This window comes from Coccomyxa subellipsoidea (genome assembly GCF_000258705.1).
Source record: "Coccomyxa subellipsoidea C-169, whole genome shotgun sequence".
In the NCBI taxonomy this organism is placed as follows: Eukaryota; Viridiplantae; Chlorophyta; class Trebouxiophyceae; family Coccomyxaceae; genus Coccomyxa; species Coccomyxa subellipsoidea.
In genome coordinates this window covers 599,270-623,635 of record NW_005178041.1, presented here as the reverse complement: position 1 = coordinate 623,635, position 24,366 = coordinate 599,270, and the positions used below count along the sequence as shown (strand labels likewise).

Genomic DNA, 24,366 nt, shown 5'->3' with positions numbered 1-24,366 from the left:
GCGGCCGACCTGCAGCTGCCGCGCAAGGTGCGTCTGCCAGCTCCGGGCGCCTCGCCCGCGGCCGCAGCCGCCGCCATCGCCGCAGCGGAGGGCAAGCCCACAGCAAATGGTGGCGGCGCCCCGTCGCAGGGAAGCCCACAAAGCCTTGTGCAGCGCCTATTTGGCCTCGACATGCAGGTCAGTCATGCTGTCCTCACCATCGTCACCTCAAAACATGCCTTGCTGATCAATAGGTCCCTTAATTCATGGCCCTGTGAATGTTCCCATGGTCCACAAGCTTCTTTCTGCATCCCGCTTGCAACTTCAAGCGCAGGCCTTGCAGCATGATCCAGGGCATGCATCTACTTGTTGATGCATTCTGTGTGACACCAGTATCACTGGGTTGCACCAGTCATCGAAAGGGAGCCACTGCTGCAGGTGCCAGCGCCAAATGATGACGAGGAGGAGGAGGGCAGCGCGAGCAAGCGCGCCAAGGGTTCGGGCGGCGCAGTAGTGGGCCGCTGGCAGGAGCAGCCTTCACGGTCAGCCAGCCACAAGGAGCTGCGCGCAGCCGCGGCCGCTGCCGGCGCCAAGTCAGGCGAGGCGAAGTCGGGGGACATGTCCCCCGCCGGCGGCGGGGGGTCCGCCGCGCCAAAGCAGGCGCGGAAGCAGAAGGACCCCAACATCGTGGAGGTCCTGCGCTTCATGAAGTACTTCCATCTCGTGCCCGCCCAGGTGCGCTCCTTCTGAGATATTTGTTTTTGCTGTTCAGGCTCATATGAATGCTCACAAAATGTAGTACTGCTGTATGTTGTGCTGTCCGCTTGGCTGGATGGGCTCTGTTGCCATAGCATTATGCTGTAGTCATGCAATGAAGGGAGGAAATTTGCCTTGGAAGTCCGTTGCTTAGATGATTGTTACAAGGCTGCAGTTGCTATTGCATGATCTGTCTTGTCCTGGGGGTCTGTCTTGGGTGGGTTTCTTCTGGGGCAGTGTCTGGGGCAAGGTACTGAAGCCCCTGTGCATATGCACTCCAGGGGTTGCGGCTGGCGTTTGACCTTATGATCGGCAGCCGCTTTGAGGAGATGGTGCGGGAGGCCGACGTGGCTGAGACGCTGGCAGCGGGGGGCAGCCCCCCTCCCGCGGGCTCCAAGAAGTCCGGGGGCGCGGTGCACACGGCCGAGATGACGCTGCTGCGCCGGCCCGCCGTCTTCACGCTTGCCATCGTCTGGGACTCACCCCAGGTGCGCCTTGCAGACTCGCCTGCATAGAGCAGGGATTCATCGTAATAACATTAAGGAGCTGTAAACACCTTCGTGCTCGCCGCGTACGTGTTCATTTGGAAGAGGGCCCCTTTACGATGTATTGTGATGGACAGCATTGTACAGAAGGATGCCCACAGCAGGGCTGGCATGCTCAGAAGCAAGCACGAGTCGTTGCATCAGACTTTGGTACCCGTTAGTATTGTGTTCGAAATGATAATCAGCAGAAAACGCTCCGTGACTGCTTGGGATATCTTGATGCTGGATATCGGGATTCCATCTGACGTATGCAAATAGTTCTTCCTCTATCAAGGGGTCTCTCTTGCGCTCAATTTGATTGAAAACCTGAATCTCCGTGCAGGCGTCGCGGGACGCGATATTCAGCGTGGTGGACTCGCTGGCAGTGAGCCTGGATGTTGGCGTCGTATTCAAGGGCGTTCCTGTCGGCCCCTCATACGCCCTGCGCACCGTCGTCTGCTACTTTGGCCACCACTACCAGGTGCGGTGCCCCCAACACACTCAAATTATACTTTTCAACCTATTCTGGAAGCAAAGAGCTGTATGCCCGTCCTTGCCTCTACCTGCCATACTATGGGATTTTCGGCGGCTGTCCTTTCTGGCGCTGCTCCTGGCCAAAGATCCTCAGTGAACTTCTCATTGGGATCAGTGCTGCTAGCAGCAAGCTGGAAGCAGGGCCAAGCAGATGGCAGTCAAAAAATGCATGGTACGCGGCATTCATGTTTAGAGCAATCCAGATTGCCCTCTCCCGCCTGGAGCTGCTTGTGTTTTTTGCACCCTACGCCCCTACATGCCAGAGCAAATTGCTGACAGCTCCACTGTTGTGCAGGCGTATGCGCTGAGCGAGGAGCTGAACAAGTGGCTGCTGTTCGACGACACCAACATCAAGTTCATCGGCGGCTGGCGTGAGGTGGCAGCCTCCATGAAGGAGGGCCGCCACCAGCCCTCCCTGCTGTTCTACGAGCGCGTATGATCCTGAGCAGCCGCCAGCTCGCCGCTGCGCTGCGCAGGAAGCTTCCCGGAAGCTTCGCGGAGCCGATCCTGCAGCGCTGCAGAAGGCTCTCTCAGTGAGGGAGTGTTGGATCATGGGAAGATGTGGCATAAGCAGAAGCCATGCCATACTGGGCAAATTGTTACTCATGCCATCTATTGGCAAGAAAACATGCAGCATCGGAGGTTTGGCTCCGGTGGCTGGTTGCAGGGCAATAGGGGAGGGTGAGCTGTGCCAAATGTCCCATGAGGCACAAGGCATAGTCAGGTGAAAGGGACTGTTCTGTCTGGTAGAGGCAGATACTGTGTCCAGCGATGCTTGAGCAGGGAAGAAGTCTGAGAGGATGCTTTTGGTATACGAGATAATGCTGGGGGCAGCCCCATAAAGCATGCAGGTGATGGGGCAAGTTGGGTTGAGAGTGTAGTTGGTTTACGGTAGGTGCAAAGGCTGTGAAGAGTGGTAGCAGAGGGTGGGTTTATCCACATGCATAACACATGGTAGGAATGTGCGTGCTTGCTGTCTCACGAGGGGACTGCCTCCTTGCCGAGGCTAAAGCATGTGCAACTGTGGCTGCAATAAGTTGCAGCGGCTGGGGTTGTTTTCTTGATTCTGCACACCTTGGAGCTCTATCTTATGCATAGATTGGGACCTTTGGTGGAGCCCAGATGCCCTGTCTTGCAGCAGCAACACAGTGCTCTGGCATGCATGCATTCTGCATGTGTGCGCCTCCATCTGCAGGATGATTTTGGGGCCTTGGGATGTGTTAGTGTAGATTGAGCTGTTTACAACATCGTGGGCGGCTCAAGAGAATGCCAATTATTTCCTGGAAGAGTATTTTTCACGCGGATATCGATACAAAGTGGGCACTTCTTTCTGTCAGTTGTTCACCAATTCGCATTGGCTCCCAACCGCTTCAAGGTTTGCAATTGTGGCTAGATGGGTCATCTTGTCCTGCGCCTTGGTGGACGCCGACTCTCAATTGGCTGTTTCAGGCATTCGTGCTACTGGTGTTTCCCAGAACTAGGGATCGTGGTGTGCTCATCTCACCTTGATCGGTCATGCCTTCCAGTTGTAATCACATGCGTATTGCCTGTATTATGTGATTATCGGGCTGAGGGCCTGTATCAGGTATACCTGCCAGTAATAGGTACGTACCTAATACTGATAGAAGGACTTTGCAGTGCCCATGTACGGCTTACGTACCTGCGACAAACGAGGCCTGCATTGGAGTGTGCAGTCAAATTGCGGCGGTTGGGCTCCAGCTGTCCGAGTCAGTGCATATGCATGTGTAGGGAACACCGTTGATTTGCATACCTGACTGACACACATATGCATGTGACTGCTGACTTCATGATGAAGACGCCCGATGAAAATGACAGAATCGTGCAAAGATTGAGTCTTTGTGGGCACCGAAAACGAAACAGGTTGGAATGGAAGAAAGGTAGCATCTTTGGGACGAGGAGACCAGTCGAACGGCCAATGGATAGGCACCTCGTCGTTCTGCTAACTGTCACCATCATCTGCGCGGTACTTGCGCAGGAAGCCACTGCAGAGCGTCGCCAAGTCTTTATAGCAGCAGACAAGGTGACATCTCCATCATCTGGACGAGTCAAAATGGTGCTGCAGAGACTAAAGTTTGGCGCGCTTGCTCGCTGACCTTGACGGTTGATCGCATCGGTCTTCCAGGTCTGGTGGAGCTACGTGCCGTCTGGTGCAAATTTGTGCAGTGATGCACCTCCAAACAAGACTGATCATAGTCCATTGTACACCACCGAGGGAATCGGTCCCTCATACTTGAAGGCCCAGTACACCGAGTACACGGACGCAACTTTCGCGGTGCGCTTTGTAGTAGACTGCCAAGCTGTGTGCCATACACATGCAGTTTGAAATTCTGAAGCAATGCATTGACTTACAAAATCATTTTTGTGCTCAAATCTGTCGTGGATAGTACGGAAAGTCTTGCCAGCTCGGAAGTTCACTCCCTAATAGCCCATCACACTCGACGCAGGTGAAGAAACAAAGAAGTGACGAGGAGGCACACCTCGGACTTCTGGGTGAGTCCCATCGCAATTTCCTTGTTTGAAAGATTGTTTGCACATTACGTACCAGGACTACGTGCAAGAGTTCGTTGGCGCCAGAATAGCTTGCCATCAGCATTGCTGCTGGCAGCATTCCCGCTGATGTTGTTGGAGTCAATCTGAAGTGCTGCAGGATCTATACTGAGTTGGGGTTTCTGTGCAGGGCCCAGATTATTCGCAGTGCCTGGGGATGTGCTGGAAATAGTATTTAGAAACAACCTGAACACCTCCACAAACATTGTGCCCTCTGGAGTAATCACAAATACAACTGCGGCTGCAGAGCCTGGACAGACAGCCTTCTACGAATGGAAAATCGGGCAGGAGGTGCGCACATGGCCCCACCGGCAGGCATGCATGAGATCTAGCGCAGGGATCTTTCTTGGTAACTGCAATTGGACACATGACAAGCCTCTCTGGACAGTCATTGCCACTTCCTGCACGGAACGAAATGGTACGATCATCTTGTGGCACCTGCACCACAAGCATGCCAGGAGTAGGGAGCAGAGGGCACCAAGTCGCAAGGCGTATGGAGATAAATTGAGTTAAAGCCAGGGACAGATTGGGAAAGCTTTTGGCAGTCAATGCAGCAGGAGGAACGGAGCAGGGGCTGAGTCGTGTGTGGCTGCTCCGCTGATGTCAGGCGGCGCCAGGCGGGCAGGAGGTGACGTCATCGAAGCTCTGGCTGTACCGCAGCACAGTGGATATGGTGGGGGACGCAAATTCTGGCCTTTTGGGCCCGATCATTGTGACGCGGGCAGACGCCGCCCTGCCCAATGGGCAGCCCCGGGATGTCGCCCAGACCTTCATCGCCATCTTCCAGGTGACTTTTAAACCTTAATGCCCCATTCCAGAGCGTCCAACCTTCAATGTGTGTCAATTCGCTTGGTCACCAGCAGAATCACGAGACAGCTCCAGAAAAGTTCTTCTCACTCGTCCAATGATTTGATTCAGCTCCTGATTCAGGGATTCTTTTGCGTCAAAATTTTCAGCTTTCTGTAGAGAAATCATTGAAAGGGGCTAAAGTTTTCAAGGGCATTATCTCCTGTACCATGTGGGTACTGTATAATATGGTCCTTCACACAGCTGAGGCGAATGGAGCTGCAGGCGGACACAGGCCAGGCTGACATGCACACTGACATGTGCAGGTGCTGAATGAGAATGACAGCCCCTTGTTGAACGAGACGCTAACAGCGCTAACGCTGGATGAGACGGTTGGCATGAGCACGGACGACTTTGAGGAGTCCAACAAGAAGCACTCCATCAATGGGCTGCTCTTTTGCAACACGCGCGGCTTCAACATCACCCTGGGCTCCAAGTGTGGCCCCTTGATTGTTCCCACAACAAGCTGACTCTGAGCCCAATTGTTGCATCTGTAATCCACTGGATCCTAAAGTGCCGATTTGACGGATGTTGTCTTTGCTGTTTGGTTCTTCTTGCAGGGTGCATTTCTCATGGCATGCAAGTTGCATCTGTAGGTTGCACAGCCAGTCTAGCATTTCAATCATCAGACATGAGTGAGCTGCTGTTTTTTGGTGTGGAATTCCCAAGTGCTTTATCAGTGACAAGGTACCCACCGATGGGCACGCATTATTTCTCTGAGCCAAGCTGATGAACATCATACCCGAGGAAAGGGCTGGAGATGGCTTAAGGACGACTGTTTGATCCAATGGGTGTTGAGGGGTGGATGGTGTGTTGTGCAGGGTGAGGTGGCACGTGGCGGCAGTGGGCAACGAGGTGGACCTGCACAACACCCACTGGCACGGGAACACACTCCTATGGGAAAATCACAATGCAGACCAGTGCGACCTTGTGCCCTGCCCCAGCCACCTCATTCGATCACTGCTTTCATGCCTGACCCACGTATCCACCACGCAGGTCCTTCCATAATGTGCTGCTTTGCGTCGCGTCCCTTGCTAACAGGAAAAGCAGAGGTGCAGGCTTGGCAGGGTCACCTCCTTGTGTCCCTTGCTATGGAGCTGACATGATGCATGCTGCGTACCAAGGTGTATACTGTGCTCCGCAGGCTGAGTCTGCTGTCTGGGAGTGTGAGGACGGGAGACATGGTGGCTGACAACCCCGGCCAGTGGTTTCTGCACTGCCACGTGAGCCCCTGCCCTTCTTAACCATTGCATTCAGACTTAAAACACTCCCCAACCAGCACAGCAAGTGATGATGACAAGTCGAATGAGGACTCATCATCCCAGGGGAAGGGGGTAGTAAACTCTTAGTCCACACCTCCTCATCAAGAGATCCCCTTATACCTCCTGATGAGGGGAGTAATGTCTGGGGGAGTTAAGTGGAAAAAAAGACTTATAAGGTGGCTGCGTAGGTGAACGATCACATCACCGCGGGCATGAAGACCGTCTACGAAGTGACCGAGGGCCCCGGCAGTGCGGCCGCGCTGGCTAGGATCAACAGCTCGCCGCTGAAGGGCGTCACGCGTGACTACTACGTAGCTGCCGAGAAGGTGCTGTGGGACTACGCGCCGCTGGGAGGAGACGCATGCAGCGGCAGCCTGCAGCCGTTTACGGAGGCCGGCGCAATACGGGCCGAGAACAACATTACGGCGGGGCAGGCCGGCAGCCGGCGCTACCGGGCGATGTATGTGGAATACACCGACGCCAGTTTCACTGTGAAGAAGGTGGGTTGTCTTCGTTTCTTGTGTGCGTGCTTCTGTGCTGACATGGCCTCAAGACAAGCAAGAGGAAAATTTAGTGTTGGTGGCAACTGTGCCTTGTGGCATGTGCATGCAATATACCCATGGTTGACTGCAAGCATGGGCATGCAGCACGCACGCTGCATGCACATGCCTGGTGATATGCCGATGCTTGTGGTCAAGCGTCCTGTGAATTTTATAGCGCTCATTTGGTCTTTTATGTGAATACTGTCTTGATACCGTCATTGGCGCCTCGGTACCCAGAAGTGCTGCATGCTCTCCAGATTGTGAACGCGCTCTGCAGCGGCACTGCACCCTCAGAATTGTGCACCTACCCAATGTATGAATCTCTCATTCCGCAGCAGCAACTTTTTAACAAGTTTGTGCATTTCTTCATGAGCAGAACCGCACGGCGGATGAGGCGTACCTGGGCAATCTGGGCCCGGTGCTGCGCGCGTCGGTGGGGGACACGATGCTGGTGCACTTTCTCAACCGGCTGCCGGGTCCAGTCAGCGTGCACCCGCACGGCGTCTTCTACAACAAGAGCTCCGAAGGCGCCCTCTACAGTGACGGGACCACCGGTGCTTATCTCTCTTATCCTCAAATGGCTTCAATAAGTCACTGAGGCAGAGAGTAACAGCAAGTATCATTGCAAGCACTGTTACTGCTGAGCAGTGCAGCAATGCCATTGTGACGCATCTTTATGTGCGCACCATATGTCAAAATTGTTTCAGGCTTGAAAGGATGGTCTCACTTGCTGCATGCATGGCAGACATATAACAAATGAGACTTGCCTTCGGCAGGCCTGAACCAATCGACGAGTTGAATGCATGCAAACATGGGTGGCAAGTATGCTTATGGGGAGTGCCATTCATGAGCACTGCTGACCTGGCATGCTGCATGCTGCCGGCAGGTGCCGACAAGGCGGATGACTCAGTGGAGCCCAACGGCACACACCTGTACACGTGGGAGGTGCGCGAGCGCTCGGGCCCCGGCCCGGCCGACCCCAGTAGCGTCGTCTGGATGTACCACAGCCACCACTGGGAAGTCGCCGACACCGTAAGCGGCCTCTACGGCGCCATGATCATATCCCGCAAGGTGAGATCAGCAGCTGTACTTTGGATCGTGTCAACGGGATAGATTTGGGGTCAGTTGACATGCTGGACACATAATCATCTCGCGCAAGGTTAGATCATGCATGCTTTATCGCCGCAGCGCGCAGGCTTCTGCTCAGATCAGCACCTGATATTTGCAATTGTGTCAACGCAATAGCTGTGAGGCACGTTGACATGCTGAACACCTGATCATCTCCTGCAAGGTGACATCAGCAGCTGTGTGTGGCAGTCTGTGTCAACATAGTAGCTTTGAGACAAGTGGACATGCCAACACATGATGAATTTCAGCGCGGTGAGATCACATGTGCTTATAACTCTGTAGCCGGCGGGCCTCTGCTGAAGTCAGCTGGATGTTGTGGTATCATAGCAGCCTGATGAGTACTAGAAAGATCTGGTGCCAGTCATGCTTGCACCTGGTTCCTCAACATCCGGTTGATAGTTTGAGTGAGCCACACAGCCCAGGTGCTGCAGTGCAAAGCAACCAGCAGAAACACCCCAAGCATATCCAGGATCCACAGACATTGGGAGTCGTTCGTGTCAATTTGGGTTTGTAAGGAGGCGCTGAGATGCGTGCAATCACAGAGCAGCCTTTGCTGTATGCAGGTCATGTCACCTTCACCCAGAAAATTGCTCCCCTTCTGCTTAAAGATCATCAAACCTTTGGAGCACGCTCATGTCATGTTTTGTCATCCTGCAGGAACTGGCGCGGCCGGACGGCTCGCCAAGGGACGTGGACCGAGAATTTGCGCTTATGTTTGCAGTCGCACACGAGCGGAAGACTTTCTTCTCAGCCGAGAACGTTGCAAAGTTCCTGCCCGGGACAACGCTGGCCAACTCGACAGACCAAGACGACCTCGAGACCATGCTGATGGACTCGGATGACTCAGAGAATGAGTCAGACCTTTTCTATGCCATAAACGGTGCGCGCTCTTTATCTGACTTCAAGATAAGGTCTGCGCCAGATGCCCGACAGCATGTGTACATACGTTGCATGAAAATAGAAAAAGGTTGATAGTGTAGAAAAATGAGCAAGTTCTTCTGGTTTGGTGCAGGCATGATGTTCTGCAACCTGCCCAAGATGATGGCCAAACAGGGGGAGCGAGTGCGTTTCCACATATTCACCCTTGGCACCGAAGACGACCTGCACTCGCCCTCTCTGCTTGCATCCAGCTTCCTGGCAGACGTAAGGCCCCTCCAAAGAAGCAGCTTCTCTTGCTCTGTCTGATCTTTCTGCTGTCATTCACCATTGCCCAAGATACCATTGACAGACAGTGATCTCCCACTTACACACACTCAATCTTGCGGCAAGATTTAATCTTGCTTCAGCTATGCAGCAGCCACGATCCAAGGCAACACACCAGACAAGTTGCCCAGCGACCCACCGTTTAACATGCCAGCATGCATGTGCCGGTAATGTATTGCATGGGAAAACAGGGGGGTGGTGGTGCACCTGTGCAGGGGGAGAGGAAGGAGTCGCTGCAGCTGATTCCTGGGGCCATGCACAGCCAGGACGTGATTCTGGACAGCGCAGGAGACTACCTGATGCAGTGCCGTACCACCAACCACTTTGACAAGGGCATGTCCGCCCTCCTGGCAGTCGCACCCTCAGGTGCACGCCACTGCTCTGCATCATCGCTTCTTGTAATATTAAATCAGTGTTCTGTCTTTTCATATGCTGCCTAGCGGCTGGCACTATGACGATGAGCAAAGAGTGACTTCGGAGCTTCTTTCCTGTGGCCTCTAATCCATGCATAATTAAATTTCGCAATCCAAGGCCACAGGTCTAGAATTTTCAATGCCGTGTCAGCTTGTTGTAACGCTGTCAGCTGCCGGGTTCTAAATGCTGCAAGGTGCCACCTGGCGCAGGTCGCAATGGGCTGTTTGCAAATGCCTGAGCACCTGAGGACTTTTCATTTCGCTTGCCCAGACTCTCTCTTGCTATCACGTCACTGTGAAGATACCTGGGGAAGATTCAGTTGTCTGATTGTTGTGGGTGTGATTGCTGCAGCGGCGTATGATGCCATGGCGGGGATCAAGGGCGCCAACCACATGCACTTCATCCGCGCAGAGCCGGTGGCCTGGGACTTTGCACCCGGCGGCCTCGTGGACCAGTGCACAGGGGAGCCGCTCGATGCAGACACCTCTGTGCGTCCTATTCCCCCTGTGCCTCACTCCTAGCGCCTTAGAATGTTCATGGCAAACCACCCATTACCGGGTCCCTGGTGATAGCATGTGCTGCCAACTGATATATTGACGCTCCCAAAGAGTCTCACGCCTGAAGAGTGGCTGGGCAATGGAAATCAATGCAGCCCAAGCGCCACTTAGAACTGAAATTTGCATTGAAATTTGTCGCCTCATCACTCTGGGCACTCAATGCGAAGCCCGCATTGCTTACAATGTCAGCATACAATTCTCCACAAGAACATGACCAATCATCGGCCTTGAACGGATGTTGTCTGGCACCTCTGACGTTGTGAGTCTGCTTGCGCAGATCTACGCGGATCCGGCCGGCCCGGGCCTGGCTGGCAACATCACAAAGGCGCTGTACCGCTCGTACAGGGACGCCAGCTTTGCTCAGGCGCTGCCGCAGCCGGCGCAGCACGGCATCCTGGGGCCAATCCTGCACGCGCACGTCGGCGACAACATTACCATCGTCTTCCAGGTCTGTCCCTCTTGCTTTGCACTTGACAGACTCTGGACGCTGATGCCGCTGACAAAACGGAGATCTGTGCATTGCTCACTCAGAATTGGTGCCCACCCCAGCGGGAAAGAGTTAGAGCAAAGTCATTGCCGGTGCAACATCAAATTGGCGGGAAAGACCAAGGGAAAAAGTGAAGGACTTTAGTCGAACAAGGAAGCGTTAGCACGTGCGTGCTGTATAAATAAAAAAACACAAGGCATGTCTGGCAATTTTGGCGACGGCCGAATCATATGTTTGCTGAGTGTTTGTGCATGGTGATGCGCGCAGAACGCGCTGCCGTTCGCGGTCAATTTGCAGCCGGGTGGCGGCCTGCTGCAGCTGCTGCCGGCGGGGGGCGCCGTCGGTGCGGCGGGGGGTCCGGTGCCCCCCGGCGCCACCGTGACCTACGTATGGGGAGTCCCCTCCGCCGCTGGCCCCGGCCCAGCCGACTTCTCCACCGTCGCCTACACGTACCACAGCGGCGTCGATCCGACCGCGCACGAAAACGCGGGGCTGCTCGGCGCTGTGGTCATTGCGAGAAGGGTGCGTGCATGCTCTTGTAATACATAAATTATACATAAATGAAACATTTATCATCCACTGTGAATATCACTTAAGTCGTGCTTAGATCTACATGCAAAGCGGGCGCGGTGTCGATATCATTGAGACGGTCACTTAATCTGCAAAGTGCCGGATCTAGTAACTGAAAACACTGTGCTGTGCTTAAAGACGATTGAAAGCTGCAGGACGCATCGCATGCATTGCTCGTTGAGAAAGGCATCTTGGGATAATCGGACAATACATGGTAGCTGACTGGTGTGGTGTATTTACTGCGCAGGATGGCGATGAGGGTGAGTATGTGGAGTTCCCTCTGCTGTTTAACATCCAGAACGAGGGCCTGAGCGCGATGCTGCAGGTCAACCTAGACGCTGCCGCCGCCGCCGGTCGCAGCCTCAACACCTCCGACCCCGACTTTGAGGTGTGTGCCACTCTTACTACCGCATAACTTCCTGCTTATGTCCAAGTAAGTGCAGGACCAGTCTCTGCCATGTTCTGTTTCTACTGGTCCAAACGTAAACCCTGTCGCAAAATCCGTGATATGCAATTTTACTGGGCAGCCCATGCGCGAGATTGCCCATGCAGCAGGGCCAAAAGCAGGGCCACAATATGTAGCCTTGAGCCTTGCCTGCATTCTGTGTAATGTCTATTGGTGCTACAGCAAATGATCCAATTGGCTCGCCTGTGTGTGCATCGCAGGAGGCGAACAAGAAGCACTCGGTGAACGGGTTCCTCTTCTGCAACATGCCGGACATCATCGTGCCCGAAGGCGCCAAGCTGCGCTTGATCCTGATCGGCGCTGGCGACGACACCGACATGCACACCCCCGGATTCACCAACCTCATTCAGAACACACCCTCCGGCGCCAGCTATGTGGTGGAACTCTACCCTGGGCAAGCCCGCGTGGTGGGCATGTACGCCGGTGCGCAGCGTTCCCTCTCCCTCTCTCTCCTAGCCAGACATCTTGCATGCCAGGGGTCAAAGGGACACTGCTTCCTCCTATATCCTTCTACCTGCCTGGACACAAGCCCGTGTGCGTTGTACAGTAGCACAGATGCATGTAGTCACTCAAATTGCCCAGGGTGGAGAGAAACGCCCCTGACAGCCTTGGCATAAATAGTGAGATGCTTTCTGCAAACAAGAGGCTTTCCGTGAGGCTTTCTTGTGATGCAACTGGATGTGGAGCTCCTTTGAGAGCCTCTTTATGTCAGATGCATGCCCAGCGGCACATGTTCAGGAGTGGGGCCTTCAATCACACCAGAAAGATGGTAGCTATATCAGCGAGGGCTTAATTTCATAATGTTGTACATGCTTTCTCCAAACGTGCCAAGGCTGATGGTGGTATTCGTGTTGCGGCCAGATGTGCCAGGCCGGTGGGAGTTCCGCTGCAACGTTCAGGACCACTTCAGTGCCGGCATGAAGGGGGCTCTCACCATCACATCAACCCTCGGTGACACAAGCACAGGGGGGTTCCCTTCCTATCGTCGCCATCTCCTGTGACAAGCAGCCTAAATATGCTTCATGCTGAATAAAGTAATAAAGCAATAAGTCCAAGAACAAGGTGATCTTCACTGGGAACAGGTGCCTTCTGCAGCCTCAGGGCTGGTTGAAAGCACCCCACTGCCAAAAGGCGAGTGCAGCACGACTATCTGAGGCAAACCTCAAGACAAAGAAGAGCAAATTTGCTCTTCTAAGCTCTTAAAGCTCAGGAAAGCATGGACTGCAAAGGCAGCAAAGCATGAGTCCTATTCCAACATGAGCAGGTCGGACAGAGGAGGCAGTAATCAGGGCATCTTGTCCAAGGGAGTCAAAAGGCATGAGCCAGCCATTGTTTGCTCAGTCTTTGATATGAGAGGCTGTGTGACAGGACCAACGTTCTTCAACAGCAGATGTACTGGTTTTTTAAATTTATCGCAGACACGTCTGCTCCACATTTGTTTATGACAGCTTCCCAGGCAAACCTGAATTCTGGCATGAGTCCTGATCGTCTACGTTCAGTTTCCTGGGTATCCTGCAACTTCTGACAAGTCGTCTTTGAGGAAGTTCTGGTCCTTTCTGTGAGATGCCATTGTCTCCTGATATCTCCTCAAATGGTGGTTTCTGGTCTGTTTCTACTCCTGTGCAGAGGTCATGTCTCATGTCAAGAAGTGTCTCCGAGGGTTGCTTTGATCAACAAGTGGTATTTCCAAGAATTGTTCAGGTGACAATAGGTCTTGCTTGCCATGGAGATCTGCTCCGTAGATAGCTATTCTTGTTCTGTTAGGTCCATTCCTGTACAGCGGCGAGCGTAGCATGCACACAATTGTCGAGACTTCTCTATTGCTGCGGAGCTGCATACTTCCCATGCAGCTTTTGTTTTGGCCCAGTACTTAACCCATCATTCATAAGGAATACCAAGTACCATTGCACTCTCACATTTGAGAGTTCGGTTGCTTCGGCGTCTTGGTGTGTAATTCTGAGCCCGGTCATATGGTGTACCGACGTAGATGCTATACGGTAGCTGTTCTGTGCATGCATTCATGCTATTTGAGATGTGAGTTGAGCAACTAGCTAGATTGTTGCATGAGGTCATGTCGAGGGTGCGTAGGTCTATATGCAGCCATATGCATGTTCTTTGGTGATGGGTAACGTGGTGGTTGTTGTCTAATTTCGCACTTGCCAATCTGGTTTCTTCTTCGTCATATGATCATGCATGCTGCTTGATTACTGTGGCTTCTCGCCTTGCATCACGGACCAGTACATGGAACACAGTACCCACGCCTGAAATATAATCACGTCTAGTGTCACATGATCCTGAGCACACACTCAAAGACTGAACAGCAATCCTTTCCAACTGACGCTCACCATTATAAATTTAATGCCTCAATGGCACGATCCCACCTTAAACCAAAAAGACGTTTTAGCATATAACAAATCCCTTTTCTGCTTCCACTTCAGACTGGATATCTCCAATGCTGTGCCACCTGTCCTGTGCTCAAGCCGAGGCAATTCAGGCGAAGCGTGCGGTCATGGGCGCCTGGCGCAGGGACATGCCGGCCCTCACAGGGGTCACACGGCTGCTGGACATGGCCATCGCACCGGCTGCAGCCCTGGTCTTCATCTGTCACCCACAGACACGCACACCCTCAGCACTCTATTAACTGGAGTACTCAGCATCAGGTATCACCAGCTTGCCTGCTGTTAAGAGCAGGTCCGAGAATGGGCCGGGATGGAGGTGGCTTAGACAAGCATTGCTGCCAGCACTTGACTGGAGGCTTGCTTCCACGCAATCTCTTGTTGAGTTTGCTCCATGAAAGCCTCACACAACACAGCTGATGGCAATGCGTGCTTACAGGCAACACCCCGGCCAAAGAAATGGGTTCTGATTATTTTTTGTAAAGGACACAATCATGGCAGACACACTTCCACATCTCACCCTGACATCACCCTGAAGGGCTGCACAGGTCTAACTGCATAGCGCCACATCAAGGAGCCTGCACATCACCCACAAGAACAGCAGCGAATACCTGGGCAGCGGCTGCGCGGACGAAGACGGGGCGGCCGGAGCGGCCGCGGCCGGTGCAGGGGGCGGCGAGGCATGCGTTGGCGCCGCCTGACGGGTAGCCCTTCTCGCCAAAGGTGCCGCCGGTGGTCGATCCGCCATAGCCCGGCTCTCCCGGGTTTTTCTTGTCCTTCTGCGCACAAGCGAAGAACCGCATGTTAGCCTGGCTGTAAAATGCTGTCTTGTCATGCACTTGCACACCTTTAAAGGAGACAGCAGCCTATATGAAGGGCTTTAGCAAATCTGCAGTCGTCTACAAGATGGTGGCAGAGGTGTCTGCCAAATAACACAATGCAGACACAGAGCGCTTCCCAAGAACCCTCCAACAAGGCCAAGAGCGCTGTCATGAGAGCGTCACACGCTGCGAATCAAAGCATGCAAAGCTGGCAGACAAGGGCAGCTCACCGAGTGGTAGAGGTCATCCTCGATCGGGCGCTCCTGCAGTGCACACCAGGAGGGTCAGCCAAGTTGCTGAATCGCAGATTGACTGTAGACATGTTCGCTTCAGCACAAATTCTTGCTAGCAAGGTTCATGCTCTGCACGTGCACGTGCCAAAATTGCAGAGCATGCAGGGTAGGAGGATAGGAGACAGTACCGAGTTGTGCTTCAGGTGGAAGAAGTTGAGAGCGTTAGCGAAGGTGAGGAAGGCCACGTAGGGCCACAGCAGGTAGCCGGCCACGGGCTTCACCCTGTAGAACTGCTTTGCCAGCACCACAGCAGTTCCCAAGGTGGCTGCACAATCACAGGACATGTCACGAAGAGTTGTTATCATCAATATTACACGTTCCTACCAAAGGCTCGGTGCGTCTACAGACAAGCTGCAGGCAAGATGAGTGCACTCGTTGGAGGACAGAAGAATGCGTGCAGAGGTTCAAAGGGTGCTCACCAACGTTGTCAAGCTGGGCCAGGCCAAAGTCCTTCTTGTTGAAGAAGAGCTGCGCATGCACAAGTTTGAATTTAGCAAAGTCACGTTTGATCTTGCGCAGTTGGCAGACTTACAAACACGCACAAGTTGTAGCAGATGACAAGATTTCCTGGAACAGCCTGCATGTAGAGCTCCAATAAGGCATGGGGCTGTCAGGAGAAAGCGTGAGTGTACCGGCATCCAGGAAAGGTTGAGGACGAGGTTGATGGCATACAGGGCGAGGGGGCCTGTCTGCTCAGCAAAGCCGCCCTGTGTCCACACCACGAAGGATGCCAGGCCAAGGAATACGTAGAGGAAAGACCTGTATCCAGCATGTGCAACGTTGTAAGACCAAAAAAAGGTTCCATCCGTGCGTTCTTCACGAAAAGGGGGTTGGCTGTATTCTGGGAGACTGAGGTGTCCTACCATGTAGGCCCAAAGATGGGGGTGGGCAGATTCCACGAAGGCTTAGGCAGAGTCTTGTACCTACGTTGAGCAAACACAACACATGAGCGACAGAAAATCTGACTGCTTCATTGAGTTAATGTTGCGTCTGCAGGCAAGGATCGGTCCAGGGACAGGTGTAGGAGGCATGGTGGTTGGCAACACTAGCACTCAGACACTGATGACAAGTGGAATGTGCCTACCACACGAGAACGTTGTCTGCAGTGCTTGCAGAGACAATGCTTCCAGCAATCAGCGGAATAGCCAAAGAGATCGCCTGCAGGAAAGCGGGGGTGATTCTGAGAAGCTGAGTTCCGCGAAACCTCGGGGTTGCGCCCGCAATATTCCTCTGCTATCGATTCTAACACTCAACCAAAGCAGTATTCACAGGTTCGTAGCAGACAAAATAATGTATGCTGTCCCTCGCCATGGTCAACAAGAGTGCAATGCCCGGCTGAGTCAGCGGAGCCACTGCGGATGCGTCTAGCTCTCAATCTAGACGCAGACTACTCCTATCACTATTTCATGTATTTTGGCACCCACAGGAACTCTTTCAGGTCCGAGAAACGAGGTTCCCCCTCAGAGCGTTTGGTGGTGATAATACAGGTGGAGGGAATCGGGCGCACCAGCGGCACGGAGAAGTAGCTGCCCATCTTGAGAACGTTCTGCTTAGATTTCAATTCCTTCTCAATGCGAAAGACTATTGAAAGCGTTTGGCTTGTTGCGAGTCTAGAAGAGTACGGTTGAGCACATTCCGGGAGGATCCCTGCCGAGCCCTATCCGTTATCCCCTGGCTCCATTTAGGTCAGTGGATATTTTATATTGCAACAGCACAAGAGCGCTGCAGACTATCAAACAATCAAGCAATGCATATCGCATGCTGGTCCAAGGGAATAAAAGATAAAGCAAGCTTCCATCTACAGTGCATGAGAGCTCCAAAAATTCCCCAGATTGCAGGGTTAACCTAGGTACTTGGTTAACATAGCTCAGATGTAGAGAAGGCCTAACCCACTGGTAAAAAACCAGAGATCCGGAACATCTCTACTAGACTGAGTAAGTCTCTGCCGCAGCAGCATGGTCAGGGCAGTTACAACTTCTGCAATGGTTGATTTGTCATAATTTAGAGACTTCGCTGCATGCTACTGGCGTGTTACCCCCGCGCCAAAAGTTGCCAGCTGGTGTACATTTGTTATGGCAAGGTCAACTCTACCAAAACTGCCAAAGAAGGGGAAGACAAGACACCAGAACTATGCAGCGCTCATTCGCTCTGATGCCAAAAGCTAGCCAGCAGCCAATCTCAAACTCTTATCAGTAAAGCAACCCAACAGGAGCATGCTAAAGGGCCCAGAGGGAAAAGAGCACACTCTATCAAATCCTTGGTTGAGAATCACAAGTCTTGAAGCACAGCTTGTCACAGCATCCCTCAGTCTCGCGGCACCACCCTCTTCACGTTGCATCCCCGCTTTGTATCGCTCTCCTTCTAATTTCACTCATCCGTTCAGAGTCTGCGCCAGTCATGTCCGGCCTGCAGGATTGGTCTTGTCTGAACCACTTCTTCTGCTGGAAGCGTTCTCGGGACTGGCATCTGTCAGTGGCGGCGCCCTGCAATAATTGCAACATGTTTTATGCCCAATGTCTCTCAATGCACCAAAGAACCTCTGAGCTCCCAAATAGCCACCCGCTAGCACACGGCTAAATTGGTGTGCTTTGCATCAAGACGCCAGCCATGTGCATGCATGCAGGTACATGAACTTCTGCAAAGGCTGTTTGCACAACAGAGACCTGCCGTACCCTACCCACCTTCCAACAACTGCTATTGTAGAGAAGGCTCGAGACATGTACAAGCTTGGGCTCCGAGGAGATTCAAGTGGCTAGGCCAAAGAGCACCTGTAGGTATTCAGGACAGCCCCCTCCACGTCATCGTCGCTCTCATCTGCTTCCTTGGAGCCCCCATTAAGCATGGCCAGCAGCCGCTTGGGTCGGTCCAGCGCTCGGTCAGTCTGCCTCTTGGTGTGGTTCCACACCGTCTTGCCCGCCTGGCTGATCTGCCGGTTCGTCTGCAGCACCTGCATCATGTGTTCAGCACAGACATGCTCAGCAACTTTTGTCACAGTGTGGCTCAGAAGCCTCCATCCTGGCTCTCAAATATCCCGGCAAAGACAGCAAAACATGTCTGCAGTGCATTTGGGAGCAGTGCACTTCGCCACATACACATCAGGAATCTGGTGCATCCCAAAAGAACGAGCTGCTCCCGGACTCAGAGCAGCCGTAGAAGAGAGTAAGTGACTTGCGTAAAGACGAGGCATGCACTGCTGCCACAGCCCCATCAAAGCTACTCGAACTTCCCAAAGCAGGAAGGGGCCATTCTCCATTAGCGTTGCCCAGAGGCCACCACTGGAGAGTAAGCTGAGGCATGCACCGGTGTCATGTCAGGGTACAGTTCAAAAGGCTGAAAGTCTCGGCACAAAGAAAATACAGTCCTCACTAGGCACAACAGGTGGCACACTAATGGTTAGTAAGCTGAGTCACCCACCGTGTCATCCACCACCCCCTGCACGTCGTCCACCACATCGGTCACGTCAAACATGGCGCGCAAGTTTCGCGCGAATCCCTGGGGCGCTCCGGCAGCCGGATCCATGTAGTCACGCGGAGGGAACGCGTGCGCATGCGCCAGCGCCGCAAAGAACATCTCCACGCAGATCAGAAACTCCTGCAGCCCCGACGCCACGTCGTCCACATCATATGTCGTCCAATCCTGCGTATCAAAGTTCAGTCAGCCATCGCTGCTATCTTCCATGAGGGTGAAGAAGAGATCAGAGCAGCAGTCTCCCTTCCAGAAACTGTGATTCTCAGATACATAAAACATGAGAATGACGCTTGCAGAGCTCTCTGGTGCAGCTGCTATTTTCTAGCACAGCCACCTGCAGGGACCTGTTAAATGCGCAGACATGTACGCAAGGAGTGTGCGCGCACACCGGTGCACATAATATCCATGCGTGGACCTCACTCCACAAAACCCCAGCCTTCCCGCGGGAACGTGTGAACACAGCATTAAACCTTCTGCGCGCACCCCAGTTTGGAGGATGCCGGTCCAGACAAGGATGGCGATGGCGACGCCCTGCCAGTAGGTGAGGAAGACGACGGCCTTGACTGTGAGGAACTTAGACACCGGGCGGATGGGCGCCAGCTCGTACTTCGTGCCCCGGTAGAATAGCACCAGGCAGTACAGCGCCCAGAACTGCACGCATGCAACTGGGTTCAGGTCTATATGAGGTCTATGAGAGTTACATGTATCTACCAATGCAGAAATGCCATACGTAACATCCTGGCAAGTCCAAAAGTTTTTCCATGCAAGCCTGAGAGGTCAATTCACATTGCGCACAAGCCCCAAATATAGTCTGGACAAGATTGCATAGCTTGCAAAGCAGGAGAACCAAACCTTCAGGTCTGCATGGATCAAGGGCAAAAATGCGGGAACATCCACTTGATCAGCGAGCAAGTTAACATGTGCAGCGGAGTGATGCCATTGCCACAAACATAGTGAACAGCATCACCTGCGATACATTAGAGATGATGGTGGTGTAAAGATACACGCAGTCAAAGCGCAGTTTGCCATCGCCATACACTCCAAGCAGCTGCGCCACGACTCCCACCGCTGTCATCAGCGGCCGCAGGATGACGTAACCCAACACCCCCTGCACCCACATGCGCGTGGTTGCCATCGTGTCTTAACCTCTACAAACTGCAGCAATTTGTGCACAAATCGTTCCAAGCTGCCACTTTCCTCAGTGCATCAAGAGCAGCATCCAAGAGGGGCAAGCTTGAACGCCCTGTGCACAGAAATGGCAATGCCTCTAACGGCCACGCTGGCCTTACATACCACGAGATCTTTCACCTTGTGCAACTGCCCACAAGCTTGGCAGACAGAGGCAGCAGCACAAGGCCGGACTGAGTTCTGGAGCGAGGTAGCCAATCTGTTGATCAGCCACACAACACCGCCGTGGAAAGAGCTGTCTGTACCTTCTTGCACTGCCACAAAAAGTCGTCCCCCATCTGCCAGGGCTTGTACAGGTACTGGATGCCCCACATGTGCGGAATCTCCTCCTTGGTGGAGAGGTACACGCTGATGTCACCATACTCCTCCTCCAGATAGGCCAGCAGGTACATGAAGAAGCTGTAGATCACAAAAGCCTCGTAGCACTCCCGGAAGGTGTCCAGGTAGATTTGCGTGGACTGCATGCAACCCACACAGCTATGTCAGTGTTTGGGAGCATTTGGATTCAGGTCAAGAAAGTCCGCGTATGACTGTCAGCTACTGCAGATGAGTCCAGTGCGTGCCCAAGGAATTTGCTGAGCTCAAGAGACTGATACCATATGGAAGAAGTTGACCCTGTGTTTTGTTGAAGAAACTCGGCCTGTTAGCCGTCTTGCAGATACTGTGCCAGTCCAATGTGCAAGAATTGTGGATTTCAGTATCAGTAAATCCATGCCAGCAGCTTTCTTAGTAGATGCGGCAGGACACATCTGAAGGACTGTTGAGGGACTGGACGGTGGGAGCTAGCAAGGGATGCTCACCTCAAAGCGCAGAGCGAACCAGGAGTCAAGACCGTACACAGGGACCATCCACAGGATGCGGATGACATAGATCTGCATCCTGGGCCGCGAGAAGTATTCCAGCTGCATGGCCACCTCGTAGATGCTCACTGGCAGCGCTAGCAGCACGAAGATACCCGCTATGAACCATGCCTGCGCAGATCAGGCACGCTCCGGTAAGTATACCTCTGTCACTCATGCGTGAAGGGAAAGAGTACATTAACCACTGGATCGCAGAGTGATTAACGGTCTCATTGCAAGGGGAGTTTCATGTGCTGTTCACGAGCTAGGTGCACTATTAGTAACACTGGTTGAGAAGCAGAATCAGGGCAGGCAGCCTCGGGTGATCACACCTGGTAGTGTATGGAGTAGTCTGCTTGCTTGAACTCGATGATAAGCCATGGCAGGAACCCCAGGCAAGCAGCGGCAAGCAGGCACCAGAGCAATCGAAACCAGCGACGCAGTGGCCAACTTCCAAACATCAGAGGTCAGATATCCCACTCAAAGCCCAACAGCATGGAGGGATCTATGAAAAATATTGAAACAGAGCAGACTCCGGGCCTCTGCTTAGATCTGCAAGCTCCTCAAAAGCTCCAATGTTTGTTATGGTGACATCACCTTTGGAGGGTGATCTGTCAGCCTCAGAGCGTCAACATCGATCCCTCTATAGATACCAATATGCAATATATGTAGTTGGATTTCTTAAGTGTGAGTTGTGCCCTTGCAACCGTGGAAAAAAACTCAATAGCGCGCCATCCTCACTATTTACCCCACGCACAACGGAAGCCTCAACGTCTAAATCAGCTCAATAATGTTCCTATTACAGTACCGCGCATACCAAGTACATCAACGCACTACGAATACTGCATCCCGCAGGAGAAGACAATCACGTTCTGTTCGGTGATGACGGGGCAAACTCTGATCGATGGCGTTCCTGGACGTGCGTATCGAGAAAGCCGAATGAGATCAAGGGGAGTACCCCTAATGAGATCAAACATGATTTGGGAAGTAATTTGATGCGATCTCCTGGGCGACGACTGTCTTTCTGTTCTCTAGCAAGCGTTACAAAAATGCTGGATGTATCCATGCAATCTACTAGGTAGTACCCTGTAGTAATTGAAAAGCAGTTGCAACCTGGATGCATCATGCATGAGGCAATCGCCAAATATTCAATGTTTGGCGGCCATGTCAATCACTGTTCATGCAAATAACTTGGTGGCCAGACTTGACCTGGCAGGTGTGCAGAACTATTCACAGCACCGAAAGCTGGTTGGATGTTCATGCTCAAGAAATGACACCTGGCATCATGTGGTGGACACCAATGTTCTCTGCAGCGTACACAGAATGTTGGGCTAGCCTGTGCTAGCCAGCGGTGTTCAGACAGGAAATCCGTCCAATGTACCCTAGCCATCATCATTGACAAGTAGCATAAGATCCCATGCTTTGACGACACATTTGCGGCAGACTAACTAGATGGCACACCAACCGAACTACCTTCCTCTACAAGAATAAGTCACAGGGGAAACGGCCAGCTGACCAATGCAATTAATGGGAGATTAAGAGGGCCTCAGGGTTCCGCACAAGGACCAGAGCGTTATATGCAGGTGGCTCTTGCTGTTAGATCCGCCATGTCTCTTTGCATGCTTTCATTCACCCTGCAGTTGCTGCTGGGTCCGCTGCAGAATTGGCAGTCACGGGCGGGGGCTCCTGCCTGAAGTAGGTCTGCCACTGCCCACAGGAGAAGGTTTGGACCTGCGCACGCCACCGCATCCCAGTCTTATGCACTTGCTTATCCACATCCAATTCCTGGTGATCATCTCTGCTCCTCAAGCACACCCAAAAAGTTCCATCTTGTGCAGCATGGCAGCTGCATGAGCAACTTTAAAGCTGGCTCCAAGTTCAACCTTAAAATGCCGAGTCCCTCAAAGGGCAGCTTGCATGTGTGTGCTGCCACACTGTGGCACACCTTGGCAAGACTCCATGGGTGCATGCAGCACAGCTACCGCATACATATTACCTGTTAATATGACCCCACTTGTAGTGTCGGCTTGACCACTTTTGGGAGGGTCCAATTCTCAGGTCAGGGGAGACCCAGGGGATGTACCTTAAGGTCCTGGTTGGCCTCGTAGCAGGGTGTGACCTCCGACGCGCATGTGGCCCGGCCGCCGCCGGTCTTGAGAAAGCACTCCTGCAGCGTGGGGTTGAAGCTGAAGGAGGTGCACTGCGGCTGCGCCATCTCGCATGCAATCTCACACCCCTGCACTCCCACCGGCAGCACCGAGCCCGCCCCACCCTGCACTCAGCGAGGCACACGTCTTATTATAACATGCTTTTCCCGCCAGAGGGCAAGGTACGTCCTGCAGACAAGCTGCAGTTGAAGGCTCTGCCCCAATCCTACCCATTTTTGACTCGCCAGATCCAAGCAAGCCCCAATCAACCGTGGGCACGGTGCTCAGTATTGACACTGCCCCCTACCAGCCAGGGCACATGAAATCCGCTATATTGCACCCCATGAGTGCAAAGTTCGACCGGAAAACCCTGCCAAATATGCTCAAGAGCGCGCAACTGTTGCATGCTGTACAGGTGAATAGTTTATTTTGCTGCCCCCAGCGTGGCTGTTCCTGCAAGCTCTGGCAGTCCTGCCAGTTGTGGAGGACAACCTTGAAGGGAAGTTCTTGATCCTTTAGTGCACAAGTGCTGTCAAGCTTGCTGCCTACACAAACGTCTTGCTGATGAGTAAGTAAGAATATGGGGGTCCAACAGGCTTGGGCATCCCAGAGGATGCCCTTGTGGGATTGGGCCTGTGCTTCTGGGGCGGGTTTCCAGTCCATCCAGAACATTTTGCCACGTGGACTGCCATGTTTATTGGACATGTCTATGCGAGTCCCTTGCATAGCCCAAAGACATTGAATTTATCTGTCCGAGGCCGCCCAGGGCCTTATATCTGGCCATTCTGGTGTCAAACGTGAAGTTATATAATGTTTTATGTAATGCTCTCATGAAATTACATAAGAACCCTGTGGGCACGCACCGCATGCGAAGGGGTGGCTTGCACAGACCCCGTGGGGTCGTCAACCAATCCAGGGGAGCCGACAGGGTGCGCGAGGTTACTACCCTCCGAGCATGCCACGCGGCCTTCGCCATCGGTCACATACCGAGCCGCCATGCCCGCCAGCTGCGCATTCGGTTGGCAGGTGAAGCCGTCGCCTGCGTGACAGAATGTAGATACACTTCTCTGGAGCACCTTGCTGTACTGTTTTTCGTACATGGCAAGCAATGACTAAACGCAGGACCAAAGGTGCTCGCAAATCATAGGCAGCTCATCATGTGGGAGTCTGTGCTCAAGCGTAGGGAATTGAAACTTGAAGAAGAAGTCCAAGTGCTTGCAAAGAGACACACGGAGAATTTTGCGTCCTCCACACCCTTCAATTCACCGCAGCTCTTTCTATTGCCAATCTCCCAGTGATCAGATCAGGAATGCTGTGCAACGTGATGCCAAATGAGACAAGGTGCGCATGGCAGTTTCAAGTGCTGCAGTATTAAGGC

At 53.1% G+C, this 24,366-nt stretch overlaps 3 protein-coding genes across 3 annotated transcripts; 1 reads left to right on the top strand and 2 right to left on the bottom strand.

The window, feature by feature from the left end:
* Nucleotides 1-3,729: 3,729 nt before the first annotated feature.
* COCSUDRAFT_26987 (Cupredoxin) lies at nucleotides 3,730-12,837 on the top strand (the record flags this gene model as incomplete). The annotated part of the gene is made up of 20 exons (XM_005650831.1): nucleotides 3,730-3,834; nucleotides 3,937-4,086; nucleotides 4,259-4,304; nucleotides 4,492-4,652; nucleotides 4,969-5,148; nucleotides 5,474-5,643; nucleotides 6,029-6,127; nucleotides 6,352-6,430; nucleotides 6,658-6,969; nucleotides 7,388-7,565; nucleotides 7,898-8,082; nucleotides 8,797-9,019; nucleotides 9,152-9,282; nucleotides 9,558-9,740; nucleotides 10,137-10,244; nucleotides 10,591-10,761; nucleotides 11,068-11,322; nucleotides 11,630-11,758; nucleotides 12,037-12,259; nucleotides 12,698-12,837. 20 exons carry the CDS (start codon nucleotides 3,730-3,732, stop codon nucleotides 12,835-12,837), a joined length of 3,228 nt encoding a protein of 1,075 aa, XP_005650888.1.
* Nucleotides 12,838-14,326: 1,489 nt separating this feature from the next.
* On the bottom strand, nucleotides 14,327-16,945 carry COCSUDRAFT_64445 (hypothetical protein; the record flags this gene model as incomplete). The annotated part of the gene is made up of 9 exons (XM_005650830.1): nucleotides 16,854-16,945; nucleotides 16,431-16,504; nucleotides 16,210-16,269; nucleotides 15,979-16,105; nucleotides 15,766-15,814; nucleotides 15,475-15,611; nucleotides 15,284-15,316; nucleotides 14,844-15,011; nucleotides 14,327-14,437 (listed from the first exon to the last, which is right to left on the bottom strand). Exons 1-9 carry the CDS (start codon nucleotides 16,878-16,880, stop codon nucleotides 14,327-14,329), a joined length of 786 nt encoding a protein of 261 aa, XP_005650887.1. The 5' UTR covers nucleotides 16,881-16,945.
* A 2,403-nt stretch (nucleotides 16,946-19,348) lies between these two features.
* On the bottom strand, nucleotides 19,349-21,290 carry COCSUDRAFT_7085 (DUF300-domain-containing protein; the record flags this gene model as incomplete). Its single annotated transcript, XM_005650829.1, has 5 exons — nucleotides 19,349-19,465; nucleotides 19,782-19,922; nucleotides 20,248-20,460; nucleotides 20,803-20,973; nucleotides 21,174-21,290. Coding segments are annotated over 5 exons (759 nt in total), but the record flags the coding sequence as incomplete, so codon positions are not given.
* Between the last annotated feature and the right edge of the window lie 3,076 nt (nucleotides 21,291-24,366).